Source organism: Mastigoproctus giganteus, chromosome 1 (genome assembly GCF_048544385.1).
Source record: "Mastigoproctus giganteus isolate SK-2022 chromosome 1, ASM4854438v1, whole genome shotgun sequence".
Taxonomy (NCBI): Eukaryota; Metazoa; Arthropoda; class Arachnida; order Uropygi; family Thelyphonidae; genus Mastigoproctus; species Mastigoproctus giganteus.
Window position 1 is genome coordinate 14491651 of NC_143575.1, and position 14256 is coordinate 14505906.

Genomic DNA, 14256 nt, shown 5'->3' on the forward strand with positions numbered 1-14256 from the left:
GATGATATTCAGTTCAGAGTTACATTTTTCTTTATGTCCTCAACATCTTTAAATTTCTTTCCTTCGAGGAAAGCTTTTACTTTAGGACACAGGAAGAAGTCAGCTGGTGCTAGATCGGGAGAATGGGTGGTTGGTTGATCTGTACAATGACATTTTGTGAGAAATGTCTTCACAACAATTGCTGAATGAGCAAGGGCTCTGTCGTGCAACAAGAACCAGCTACCTTTCTTTCAACATTGTGGCCTCACACCAGAAATGTGCTTCAATAGTCTTTGAAGCATCTGTATGAAAAACAGTTTCCGGTGACAATACAGTTGAAGAAATTAGGATTGTCTTGATCCGAATTAAGTCTTTGCATGATTACAAACTTTGTTGCTTCTGCTCATCTGTGAGGCTGTATGACACAAATTTTTCCCAAACCTTCCTTTTCCCTAAATCTTCATGTATAATTTGACAAATAGTCTCCTTATTCAAATCGAACTCATCAGCCATCATTCTGATGGATCAAAAGACAATCTCTTGCCACAATTACCCGAACTATTACAACTCTGTCTTCATTTTGAAAGGTTGATGGGCATCCACTTCTTGGGTCATCACAAATGTCCTCAATTCCATCTTTGAACTGCTTATACCATTCAAACATACTAGTGCAACTTAATTTTTTATCACCATAAACAATTTTTAGCATTTTATACCTTTCTGCTGCAGATTTTTCCAGTAAGCAAAATTGGATATTCCTTTATTACTCCAGTGCAAAATCATGACGAAACATTGACGCTACTAACAAAACTTGCTCTTATGTCCAACCTACCAGCCTACTGGACAATCTCTGTACCATCATTTGTTGGAAGAAGTTTGAACTAAAATATACCAATTGCATTTATTTTCAAACTCATCGAACATAACTGTAACGGCACTGGACTAGAAACTGCCACACTACATATAATAATGTCATTACATACAGTGAGCCACTCAATGTTTTTAATGGAGTAAATAACTTTTTTATAAAGGAAAACATCTTAAGAGGGCAGAACTATTCCTCCCTCCCTACAAATTGAGTCTCAAAGGAGAATTCCTGTTAGAGTAATTGCCTGCTTCCATTTCTCCACTTCACGTAACAGACATTTGTGAAGTAATAATAAATCTAATTTGAAACTCTGTTAACTCTAATTTTAAAATGTAAAAGTTTCAATCAGAACTAACCAAAATGTAAACTGCATATAAATTAGTAATTATACAACAGAGTACAAAATTATAAATGACTTCCTGCTTAACCGAGTGAATACAAGAATGGAGAGGGAAAGGAATAAAGTTCTTATTTATGCAATTCTTTCATCAAAACCAGGTCTTCTCAAATTTTTAACTGAAGTATTGAAAAAGCTCTATGCATAAACCTAGGTCACACATTAACATAAAATTGTACTTATATCCTTTTCTTATTTCAGGCTTAACACCAAAGTTTGTATTAGAAGATAAATAATAAAAGCATTTCCTGTACTGACAAACAATGTTTATCTCATATAGCACTAATCATACGAAGTTTCCATACAAGCCATTGTTTTTAATATTACAAATAAAATACATGGCAAAGTTTAAGAATTCTAAGATTTCTCTAACCTTGCAACTTTTCAGATGACTTGCAAAAGAACTCAACCATAAGAATAGTACAAAAATTTAAAAATGAATTTAATGAAAAGCAAACTGTTTCCTAAAGTTTAAATAATAAACATTAATGGACTATTTCTCTTACTTATGCAATTCTTTAATTTTCATCTGAATTGGTGCTGATCTAAGTTTTAAAAGTTCTAGAGCACGAGACTGCAGATCCTGTTTCTTTCCTGACTTGTTTCTTCCAGCGTAACCAAGTAAAACTTGCAATTCAGAGACCCTAAAATTTAGGATCATATTCTGGAAAATAAAAATGAGTAATATTTTCATGGCTGATATTAATGTCACTTCTTTTTTCCCCAAACTTAATGAAAGAGTTATTCTTTCTCAGGGGCAAAGGAAGTAAAAATTTATTAAGTAAAATGGCACATTGAGGAAGAAAAAGGAAAAATATTTTTACACCTTATATTGGCTGATAATTACATTTCTCTAAAAAATCACTGAAATTTTAATTTGAAATTTTCATATTGGGTGTTTGTTACAGATACAGGTAAAAATCATATAGCATTTCATTTATGTACCAAGTAGCCTAGTGTAACCAATTATAATGACAAAATGGTAGTACAGTTCTGATTCATGGAAGAGGAGCAATGTAATTTATGAAGAATAATAGTCTTCTTTATAAGTATCATCAACAGACAGAACTTAGCAGTTTACCGAATTTAACAGAAGGCAAAATTTTCATAAATGTTTCCTCTGATATGATGATTAAAGGGAACTGTTAATTCAGGTGCAAAAACTTCCTAACAAAAGGGCTTCCTTAAAAATGCTAACTTGTTTTTAACATGATTTTGAATATGACTATGTTCATTTTTTTTCAATGATATAGAATCATTTTCTGTTTACATAATATATATACTTACGACAATCCTAATAATATATAATTTGGTTTACTCATGTTTTTCAATTATCTGGGCTACAGCTTTTCCTCAATTACCACAGAAAATCAGCAGTCTACTATACAACATAAATTATTATATTTTATTATATATAATAAACTACCATTATAGCACTTTCAAAGGTACTAACCCAAACGAAACTATAAGTGGGAAAACATTATAAGCAGACTCTCTCTTTGGGGGTTATTTTTCATATTGGTTTACATGTAAGTTGAAAATCTGCACAATGTAATATGCTTTATTTATTTATTTTTTTTTTGTCAACTTCAACATTTCATACATACTACTAAAAATAATGAAAAATTCTGAAACGATTTTATAATTAAACTAAATGTATCTTGAGTATTATAAACATAAGTGTACTATTAGCATAATAATGCTAGTCATTAATGACATGTTGAACATGCACAAGAAACTGATTACTATACCAGAAAGGAAAGCAGATGAATAATAATAGATTGGAGGAAGATGAAAATGTCAGGAGAGCATGCAAATGCAATAATAAAACCAAAAATCAAAATGGATTTCAACTGTGTTTATTTCCTCTTGGATTAATAGTATTAGTAGCGGCCAAAGAAATGGGAAGGGCACATACTTCCCACATCACCTGTCCATCTCCCCCAATAGTTTGTCTTAATTCTTCCTTGAATTCATTCAAACTACCCAATTCTACAACGTCGGATGGAAGTTTGTTCCAACAATTAACTACCCATTGGCTGAAAACAAATTTTTGTGCAACCATCCTTCCTCAATTTGAATTTATGCCCCCTAATGAGCGCAGTCTCAGCAAGAGGAAGGAGTCCATCCCAGAGCTTACTCAATCCACTTAAAGCTTTAAATACCTCACTCATAACTCCTTCCAGATGCCTAGTCTGCAAGTTCTGAAATTTGCAAACTAAAGTCTTTAATGGTAAGGGCACCCTTTTGTTCCCCATACTAATCTTACTGCTCTTCTCTACACCCATTCCAACATATGCACATCCTTCCTAAAATGACAATATCCTGTTGTATAAGGCAGTGGTGTGTGGCTACATCTTGGGTACCGCATACCTGTAGTACTAAAGATGTGGACACAGCACAGCTTTATACAAGAGGATAATCACTGCCTTATCCCTGCTCACAAAATTCCTGTATATAATTGATAAAATCCCATGAGCTATCCTGGAAGCACTGCTGAGAATTTCTTAAAAACTGCAGCCATTATCAACCCACTGCAGGATGGAAGCCTCCTCAACAATTCATGCTGAGGGAAATGGACCACAATCTGCCACGCAGGTCCAGTGCGGGTTGGCAGATCAACCGTATTTAGCAGTCAGGGACTTGAACCCCGGACTACTCAAAGAGCATGCGCTACTGCGCTCCAGCTCCTGACCACTTGGCTACAGATTAAGTGAATGCACAATTACTCCAGCACTTTTTTCATTCTCTACTATCCTGAGTGTGGTGCCACTTGGTTGGTACTTCAATCTTAGATCTCTGCAATCTACATGCAGTACCTTGCATTTGTCAATGTTAAATTTCAATTGCCATTTCTCAGTCCATCTGCCTAATTTTTCTAGAAAAGAAAAAATAAATAAAATAAAATAAAATAAGACAGTGATTGTCAGTATCGGTAGTGGTATTTGATGCAAGAAAGCAAGCTTATTTAGCATCAACAAGTAAATAAACACTTTCCACATCACCTGTCCAATCCCTCTAATAATTTGTCTACTTCCTCTTAAAATTCATTCAAACTCCCAGCTTCAACTCCAGATGGAAGACTGTTTTCCAACCAGTCAACTACTAAATAGCTGAAAGCAAGTTTCCACACAACTGTTCTGCAACCAGCCATTCTCAATTTGTACTTGTGCCCCTTCATACGTACTGTCAGAGAAAGTATACCATCAGCTTTAGCAAATTCAATCCCTTCAAAGCCTTAGAAACCCAGTCGGATCTTCTCAGAGGTGTCTCATCTCCAGATACTGCAATTTTCAAAACTGAAACCTTTCTTGGTAATAGCACCCTTTTATACCCTCACTAATCTTGCCCTTCTCTGCTCCATTTCTAGGAGATCCACATCCTGCCTAAATTGAGGCTCCCAGACCTGTATAACGTGAAATGAAATATGCAGTATTCAAGAAGTAGCTTAACCATTGCTTCGTACAACAGGATAATCTCTTTCTTATTCCTGCTGTGAAAATGAAACTCAAACTCATAGAGGATTTGCATTTATTGAATTCGAACTTGCGGAAATAAGTATCTTAAATGATTTTCATTTCCTTGCTTCTTGTATATAGCATTATATAAAGATAACTCTGGGGGCTCACATCTGGTATGGGCTTGGCAAACCCAGGGTCCTGAGCTGGATATCACCATTCTTTCTCTTTCTTGGTGATTCCTTTCTACTTCTCTCTCTCTCTCTCTCAGGGTAACTCGGGAATTTTTTTTTTTTTTTTTTGGCTGGTGCAGCATAAGCCTCAGGCTTCCTTGTACCATATGGCTAATAATAATATCCCATGAGCTGCCCCAGCAGTATATATCCACTGTTCAGAGAACTTTGTCAGACTGCACAAATACACCTGGCCTCTCTCTCTCTCTCTCTCTCTCTCTCTCTCTCTCTCTCTCTCTCTCTCTCTCTCTCTCTCTCTCTCTCTCTCTCTCACTCTCTCTCTCCCCTTCAGTGTGGTACACACTACAGGTATGCTATTCTAGGTTTACTGCTACTCATATGCAGTACCTTGTATTTGTCAATGTTAAACTTCTATAAACTTACTGTACAAGCTTGCTTTTTGCCCAATAGGGAACCATTAATACTACTGTCAATGAATCAATTAAATTTATTAACCTCATTAATTTTCATTTTTAATTAATTCAGTTGTATATAAATGGAAATCATGCCTCCAACTAGAGCAGCAAAACAACGTGCACAAAGTATCGGAAGTGCTGTGGCTCAAGGGCGAACTGAAGCGAGGAAATTCTCCAATGCATCACAGCCTAAAAAAATGTGCAATTTGTGAAATGTTTGCAGACTTTCTGGAATAGGACATGATCTAGCCAAAGAGGATGTCTTTGTGGGTGCTAGGTGCAGTGTCAAGAAATCAGGCACAAACTTAACATTCTGATGGGAATCTATGAGAGCTTGAAGAGTAGGGTAGATGCCCTCGAAGGAATTAAAATGGGGAGCCCATCAAGCTCTCAATGCCCAACTCAACGGCAGAGCTCACTCTTGTGCATCAAGCAACACAGTGACAATCGTCAAGGCAGAATGCACTAGTCCCACAAGAGCTAGTATTGTTGGTGACTCTATTGTCAGGAAGATGGCAAATGTAGGATCACGGAATTCTGCCAGGGGTAAAAGTTGATGATGATGTAGAGCAGACATCATCCTTTAAAGGCACAAAGAGTGATATTGTTGTACGCAGTGGCACTAATGACATTAAGAGTAGGAGAGCTGTGGACTTACTTAACAAGTACAGGAAAATTTTGAAAAAAAGTAGCAAGTTAGGTTTAAATTTGAAAGTGTTTGCAATTCTGCCCAGACAGGATAGGAGGGAGTATATGTTGAGAGCCTTGTTCAATCAATTCAGCCCTGGAGAGATTCTTGGGATAGACTTTTTTTCAGCCTGGTCTGTGCTTGTTAACAGCAGAGATTGTTTCTACAGGGATGGAATACACTTAATAGAAAGAGTGCAAGAATATTATTATTATTATTATTAGCCACATGGTGCAAGGAAGCCTGAGGCTTATGCTGCACCAGCCAAAAAAAAAAAAAAAAAAATTCTTGAGTTACCCTGAGAGAGATATCAGAAGTAGAAAAGGATTCACCAAGAAAGAGAAGAATGATGATGTCCAGCTCAGGACCCTCTTGCTGATGCTATCGCGGCAGTGTTAGGTGGGGTGGAAGAACTCATCGATTGGGCGGGAGGGGGGGATTCATGGACTAATAGATTAACAATAGCCACAGGCAGAGGTGCAAGTGATCCTTGCACTGCTTCTATTGGAATGAGCAGCAACCTTGAAAGCAAGGTGTTTGGGATTTCAAAGACTATTGGGAGTCATCATGGAACAATTAAACACATGGGCTGTGTTAGGGTAACTATGAGTTAGAACAGGTGCATGCATACTTGCATGTATGCCAATGCTAGGAGTACAGTAAATAAATTTAGTGAACTTGAGGTGCTGGTCAAGACATTAAAGGCAGATACTGTTGGGATATCAGAGACATGGTGTCACACAGATATAAGGAATGCAGAATTGTAATTTGAGGAGTACAATGTGTAGGGAAAGGATAGACAGGATAGAAAGGGAGGAGAGGTTATGCTGTTAGTTAAGAAAAATTCTAAGCAAATGTACCCAGTTGACATGTGTGGACAGTGCAATGTCGAGTCAGTTTGGTGTAACATAAGCACTAGGAAAGCAAAATTGAGTAGGAGTGTGTTATAGGCCTAATGATTGATGAGTACAATAAACAACCACACAGAGAAATAGTGAGTCAGTAAATCAGATTGAATTATAAAGAAGGATTTTAACTTCCCAGATATAGATTAGAACTTGTAGTTTGGTCACTCACACACTAGCAAGACTTTTGAGGATTTAGTGGACTATTTGTTTTCTACATCAGCACGTTCAAGACGCAACCCTCTGGTTGCCTCTTGATCTGATCATCAGCTCTTGATATCATGATATGTTTGATCTGATTATCAGCGGTGATTATGATTGCATTAAGAATTTGCAGATAAAGGAACCAGCAGGTGGCAGTGATCACAGTGTACTGATGTGGGATTTACTCAAAGATGTAACTACCATTGGGGTTAAATGGAAGGGTTTTTGCTTTCATAGAGGTTACTACAGTGGTCTCACACAGTTTTTAAATCTATACAGTGAGACCAACTGATGATGTTACCAACAGAAAATTCTAAATGGGAAGCATTCCAAGAATTAATCTTGGAAGCTACTAGGATTTTTATACCAACTAAGAAATGTTGTTCAAGGTTTAGCTGGTCTGTAATAAAGTCACAAAGGACCTTAGGCAGACAAAGGCAGATTACAAGAAATCTTTGGCTAAGGATGCAAAGAAAAACAACAAAGAGTTCTTTGCTTATGTAAACTCTAGAAGGAAGGGGATGAATCAGATTGGTCCACTTGATAACAATGGTTCAACTGTTGATGATTCTGCTCAGGTAGCTAGCAAACTGAATGAATATTTTGCATCTACATTTACACATGAGGAGTTAGTCAGGGAGGGGAATGCCAGAGATGTATTAAACTCTTGCAGTGAGCTAAATGATTTTGTAATAACTGAGAGCAAAGTGGAGCAGAAACTGTTGAAGATAAACATAAGGTACCTGGGGTGGATGGGATCTATCCAGTTATATTAAAGGAGACAGTAAAGGAAGTAAGCAAATCCTTAGCCATGATTATGAGAGAATCCTTGGACTCAGGGGAAGGTCTTGACTGGAGATTTGCAAATGTATCACCAATACACAAAGGGGGATCAAAAGGTAACACAAGTAATTATACATTTGTTAGTTTAACTTCTGTTTCAGAGAAAATAATGGTCACTGGTTAAAGAAGAACTGCAGGATCATCTAGACAAGACTGCAGTTATAGTTCAGACACAGCATGGGTTTGTGAAGGGGATGTCTTGTCTTCCCAATTTGATTGGATACTATGATGTGGTCACAAAGGAACTGGATGCAAAAAATAATTTTTATATCATATACAGTAAACACTCGCTAATCTGGAGTAATTCATAGGAGAGGTCATCTGGATTAGTGAAGCAAAATATAGCCCTAAAAGAGAAAAAAAAAAAAAAAAAAAAAACTTAAAACACAAATAAATGGAAAATTTAATGATATAGGTAATGCTAATAAAAAATAAATTTAAAAAATATCACTATAGAGCAGAGGTTTCCAAACTTTCTCGGTTCACGGCACCCTTAGTGTCCCAGTAATTTTTCCATGGCACCCCTAGGCCAAAAGAAATACTTAACACAGTGATTTTCGACCTTTTAATATATACATATATAATAATTTTATTCTTTATATAGAGGTACTAAATAAACATCGATTATAGATCACCACAAAATTAAAAAGATACAGTACAATGAATACCGTACACATTCTTATAATGAAATAAATGTACAAATTTAAAAAATAATAATAACTTAAACCCAAATTACACGGCACCCCAAGAATGTTGCTGCAGCACCCCGGATGAAAACCACTGCTGTAGAGCCTTTATTTAAAAAGTATAAAAAGACATTACATTTATCCATCAATAGATGTACAAAAGTATTGTCTTTTGTCTTTATACATTTATCAGGTGGTGCTGGCATCACCCGCCAATGCCACTTGATCGTTGCTGTGAATACCACTTAAATACAGCTGTTTACAGCAACTCTTCTTTTGGCTTTTTTAATGTCTGTCTATTTGATACACTGCTTTTATCACTCCCCACATTGAATTTTAAAGGAAATGTCTTTATGGATTCTTTTTGTTTTTCAACATCTGTCACAGCCTGTTGTGCAATACTAAATTCTTCAGCATTTTTTTTTTTTTCAGGAATACCATTTTCAAGTTGTTCTATCGCTATGAGCTTGTTAATGATAAAGTAAAGTGTTTTCTTTTTATTTCACTTTTTAATTCTTTAGAATCCATAATTATATAAAATGTTAACTTATGTACATATGTATATACGTATAAAGAAGTAAGCAAATGAAGCGATAGAAGCAATAACATCCGTTGGACTCAGAGTCAACAACGATACTGAACAACACACAAGACAATGTAATGTATGTTCTGTCTCTTTCTCTGTGTGCGTTCAATCAACATGCAGTCAGAGTTACTCATCTGCCTTGCTAAATCCTGTATGTCTTTCAAAGTACTCAAATGTGAACAGAATTTTCATATTTCGATCAAGATTAGCGAGGGTTTACTGTACTTGGATTTTAGGAAAGCTCTTGATACTCTTGCACAGTGAAGGATATTGCCCTTCCTAATGCTACTAGTGGTTCCCCAGGCTCCATGTTAGGCCTATTTTGTTTCTTGTATTTATCAATGATATTGATGATAGTGAACGAAATTGCTCTTCTTATTGTTATTAGTGGCATCCCCAGGTTCCGTGTTTCACCCATTTTGTTTCTTGTATTTATTAATGATATTGATGAAGATATATCAGGATTAATGTCCAGGTTTTCAGATAATACAAAGGTTGGTAGGGTTGTTAATGACAGTACACTACTGCAACAGGATCTAGAAATGTTGAGCGGTTGGGCTGAGCAGTGGCAACTGCATAACATTGACAAATGCAAAGTACTGCATATGGGTAGCAATAACTACAGAGTAATGTAGCAATTGTGCGGTACTACACTCCACGCAGTGGAGAATGAAAAAGATGATGGGGTAATTGTGCAGTCATATATATTAAGTTTTCTGAGCAGTGCAGATGGATTGCAAGAGTAACTCATGGGGTCTTGTCAATGATATACAGGAATTTTTCTAGCAGGGATAAGGAGGTGATTATCTCCTTGTATAAACAATGGTAAAGCCACACCTTGAGTACTGCATACAGGTATGGAGGCCTCATTTTAGGAAATATGCAGAGCTGCTGGAACGAGTACAGCGAAGGGTAATGAGACTGGTGAGTGCAACAAAGGGTTGCTCTTACCAAGAAAGGCTTAAGTTCTGAAAACTGCAGTGCCTGGAGACTAGGCATCTGCAAGGTGATATGATTGAGGTGTATAAAGCCTTGGTCCTTGAGGTTGTCACAGACATTCTCTCAAATAGGCCAGACAAGCTGTACTTGCTACCTGGGAGTCTAAAACGCTGATGGAACTGATATTCGGATGACATTCATTTCAAGTGGACCCGATTTCGGCGAAGTCCTAAATCGGGTCCACTTGAAAGGGGAATGAAGCCAGCAGTGGGGAAGATGGATCTCAAATTAGTAACACATACAACATACCTAATATGCTTCCTGATGAGATAGAACATGCATTGAAGAAAATGAAGAATCAAAAAGCCCCGGGGGAAGATGAAATTACTGTAGTTGTTAAAATTGGGAGGAAGAGACATGGCACAAAAACTGGCAAGATGTTTCACAAAATGCATTAGAAAAGGCGTAATGCCTAAGAAGTGAAATAATGCAATCATAGTTTTGCTGCATAAGAAAGGAGATAACTCAGAGATTGGAAATTATAGATCAATGAGCTTGTTATCCCATTGTTCACAAGGGTCATTACTAACAGATTAGAAAGAATACTTGATGAGAATCAACCGAAAGAGCAAGCTGCTTTAAGACAGAATTTAACTATGGATCACCTTCACGTAATATCACAGCTAATGGAGAAAGCAAATGAATATAAAATTTGCCATTATGCCTGGCATTTGTGGATTATGAAAGGGCATTTGTGGATTATGAAAAGTCATTTGATTCCATTCAGCATAAAGTAAAGTTTCGGGCACTGGAAAGACAAGGCATAGATATCCCATTTATTATGATTTTGAAGAAAATATATGAGAGTGCTACCTCCTTTATTAGACTAGACAAAGACAGTAGGAAATTTAAAATTGAGAAAGGAGTTCAACAAGGAGACACAATATCTCCGAAGTTGTTTACAGCTGCCCTTGAGGAAACTTTCAGAAGATTAGACTGGTCGCAGAAAGGAGTCAATGTGAACGGAGAGTACCTAAACCATTTACGATTTGCAGATGACATTGCGGTCATAAGCCACAATCCCAAAGAATTAGGGGAAAACCTGAATCAGTTATGCAGGGGTAGTAAGGATTTTGGACTAAAGATGAATATGGCTAAAACAAAAGTAATAATGAACAAGTATGCCACAGAAAGGGATATAATGATTGAAGGAGCAGTAATTGAAAAGGTGGAGTCATATACTTATCTGGGATAAGTCATTAGTAATAATGATTTTTTGGTTTCTTTTTTAGGAGCATTAGCAACTAAGGCCATATTGGTCCGGGATATGCGGTGGTCATTCCCTGACCTTTCCACATCCTCCGTATTTGGTGGTGACGGGCTCGAACCCCGGTCTAATCAAGAAGCGTGTGCTATACACCGCTGCTCCTTCCCACCTGGCTACGGAGGCGCCTTGTAATAATGATAAATGGTTGGAAGTCAAGAGAAGAATAAATTTTGGATGGATAGCATTCAGGAAATATGGTCACATACTGAGGAGCAATATCCCAATTTGTCTGAAACAAAATAATAAACCATTGTGTACTCCACCATGACTTATGAAAGTGAAACTTGGGCACTCACCAAAAGAATGGAAGAGAAGCTGAGAACGACACAGTGAAGAATGGAACGAATTATATTGGGAATCAGACTGTAAGATAAGAAAAATACATGGATTAGGCAGCAAACTCAAGTAAAGGACATTCTTATCAAAACTAAAGAACTAAAATGGTCTTGGGCAGGACACATAGCTCGAAGACATAATAACAGATGGACTAAGAAAATAACAGAATGGCATACCCAAGAGGAGCTAGAAGAAAACCTGGAAGACGAGACAGAGATGGACAGATGAAATTCATGAGTTTGCGGGTAGTAAATGGATGGCCATTGCACAAAACAGAAGGAACTGGAAAGTTGCCGGAGAGGCCTTCATCCTGCAGTGGATTGAAAATGGCTGATGATGATGATTAGTGAAAAGATGCAGGTAAGTGTTTCCAAACTCCAGAGCATACCCCACAGTACAGAAATGCTGTTCCACAATCAAATAGGTCAAAGTAGTACAATAAATAAAATATAATAAAAAATACTTATTTTTATTAACTGCACTTTTTATTATGAACTTTTGAGGTTAAAACAAAATTTCTAAATTCTTAGTAACATAACATTGAACTAGTCTTACATATATCTGAAAAAAATTCCCACTTTATCTAGCTAACAATAAAAACACAAAATTAATGCTTTTTTTAATTGACTTTGGTGGGATTTACTTAGCATTGCATATTTTAACTTACAGTTTAGCCACGCTCAAGATTTAGTTCAGATATGCATTTTATTTTTATTGAAGCTATTCTTGAAAATTTAATTTAAAAAAAGTATGAAGTGGGAATGGGAAAAAAATAATAAAAAAAAAATGCCACCAATAGTTTTTTTTTGTAGTTACTTCCACCAACTTTTTACCAATGCCAAACAAAATTCAAAATTTTTTTTTGTTGTAAACTCATGTTTCTTAAATTTATAACCACTTAAAAATTTATCCATAATGTTAAATATGAAAATATAATTAAAACATCAGGTATCATACAATTATTAAATCAGTTTCTCAGAAAATGATCTCTTTATTTCTCTCATTTGTAACCACAGTCAATTATCAGAACATGTTACACCAGATATGGTGTCTAAAAAGCTGAGGTCGACAACCTTTCAGAGGTAGTGACACAGGTTCACCCTGGTGCAATGACTTAGGTGCTAGTTAATTTCAAATATTTTAATCAAGATAACCTGTGCAACATGTTTAAACATTATATTAGTAAAAGTATACAGGTTAGTCTCTATAAAGTGTAATCAATTCAACTGAAGTCCAAAGTTTCTAGTATTTAATGATAAACTTCTGAAATCAGGGGAGGTGTCTTATGTAAGGATTTTACCTGCTCAATTGCAAAAAAAAAAAAAAAATGGGTGCATGCAAGCAAGAAAAGTGCGGCGTTTGAAATGCATTCAGGAATTTCACTATGAATAACTGGTACACAGCCACAAGTGAGGACAAATTTCAAAATGTTTATAAAACTATTGAAAAATTACAAATCAGAAACTTAACAAGGATCACATCCAAAGCAGTAAAAAAGCATAGTGGAAAGATAGTTGTCGTTTTGGAAAGAGGACATCAGAAAATTAGATATATTTTAATATTTTGTGTACATTATATATTGTGGTAATAGTCAATTATATAGCTGTTTAGCTAACAGGAGGCAAAATTAGTAAAGTAATTAGGATAGCAAAAAACACTCCTGCCCTTGCATTACACTAATAGCCCAGAGCATGGAAAATTTTAGTTGTAGGAAAATAAACGGTGTATGATGGAAGAATTTAAAGTTGGTACTCGGATAATCCAGAAGCACAATTCTGTATTTACATTAAACTGCTTGCCTATCTTGCAACTGGCTGCACAGATAGAGCTTGTAAGTTTTTTTTTTTTTTTTTTTTATGAGAACCCCAAACACAAGAGGTATTAGAACCTATAGTACTTAGTACCGTGCTTGGGTTGGAGGTTGAGAAGACGAAAGAAGATATTTGTTGATATTGGACTTGAACTTCTGTAGACTGTAATTTTCAGGAAATACGTATGAAGGAAGGTTGTTCCAGAAAACGTCAGTTGAATGAATAAATGAGGAAGATGAAAAGTTGGTTCTGTGGGTTTGAAGTTGGACAGTAAATGGATGTTGGCTGGTGGCGGCACATGTTTGGACTGTTTTGAAAGAGAGAGCGGGAATTATAGAAGCCAATTCAGAAGAACAGTGCCCATGGAAGTATCTGTAGAAGAGGCATGCAGCAGAAACAGTGCATCTATGAGAAAGCGAGTGGAGAGACTCTGTTAGAGATGAATCATTAATTAACCTAACTGCCCTCTTCTGAATGGAATCAAGAAGCCTGAGAGAGGTTTTGGGGGCACCACCCCAGATGTGGGAACAATATTCCATGGCAGGGCGGATTTGCGATTTATACAGAGTGAGAAGCTGTT

At 36.3% G+C, this 14256-nt stretch overlaps 1 protein-coding gene across 4 annotated transcripts in view; it reads right to left on the minus strand.

Moving 5' to 3' along the window:
* The window catches only part of LOC150090568 (E3 SUMO-protein ligase PIAS2-like), a 391669-nt gene that overhangs the window by 318995 nt on the left and 58418 nt on the right, over positions 1–14256 (minus strand). For all 4 annotated transcript variants that reach the window (XM_090378789.1, XM_090378788.1, XM_090378787.1 and 1 more), the window contains one exon: positions 1751–1908. In XM_090378789.1, coding sequence (XP_090234915.1) covers positions 1751–1908 — 158 coding nt within the window. The remainder of the gene's footprint in view (positions 1–1750; positions 1909–14256) is intronic.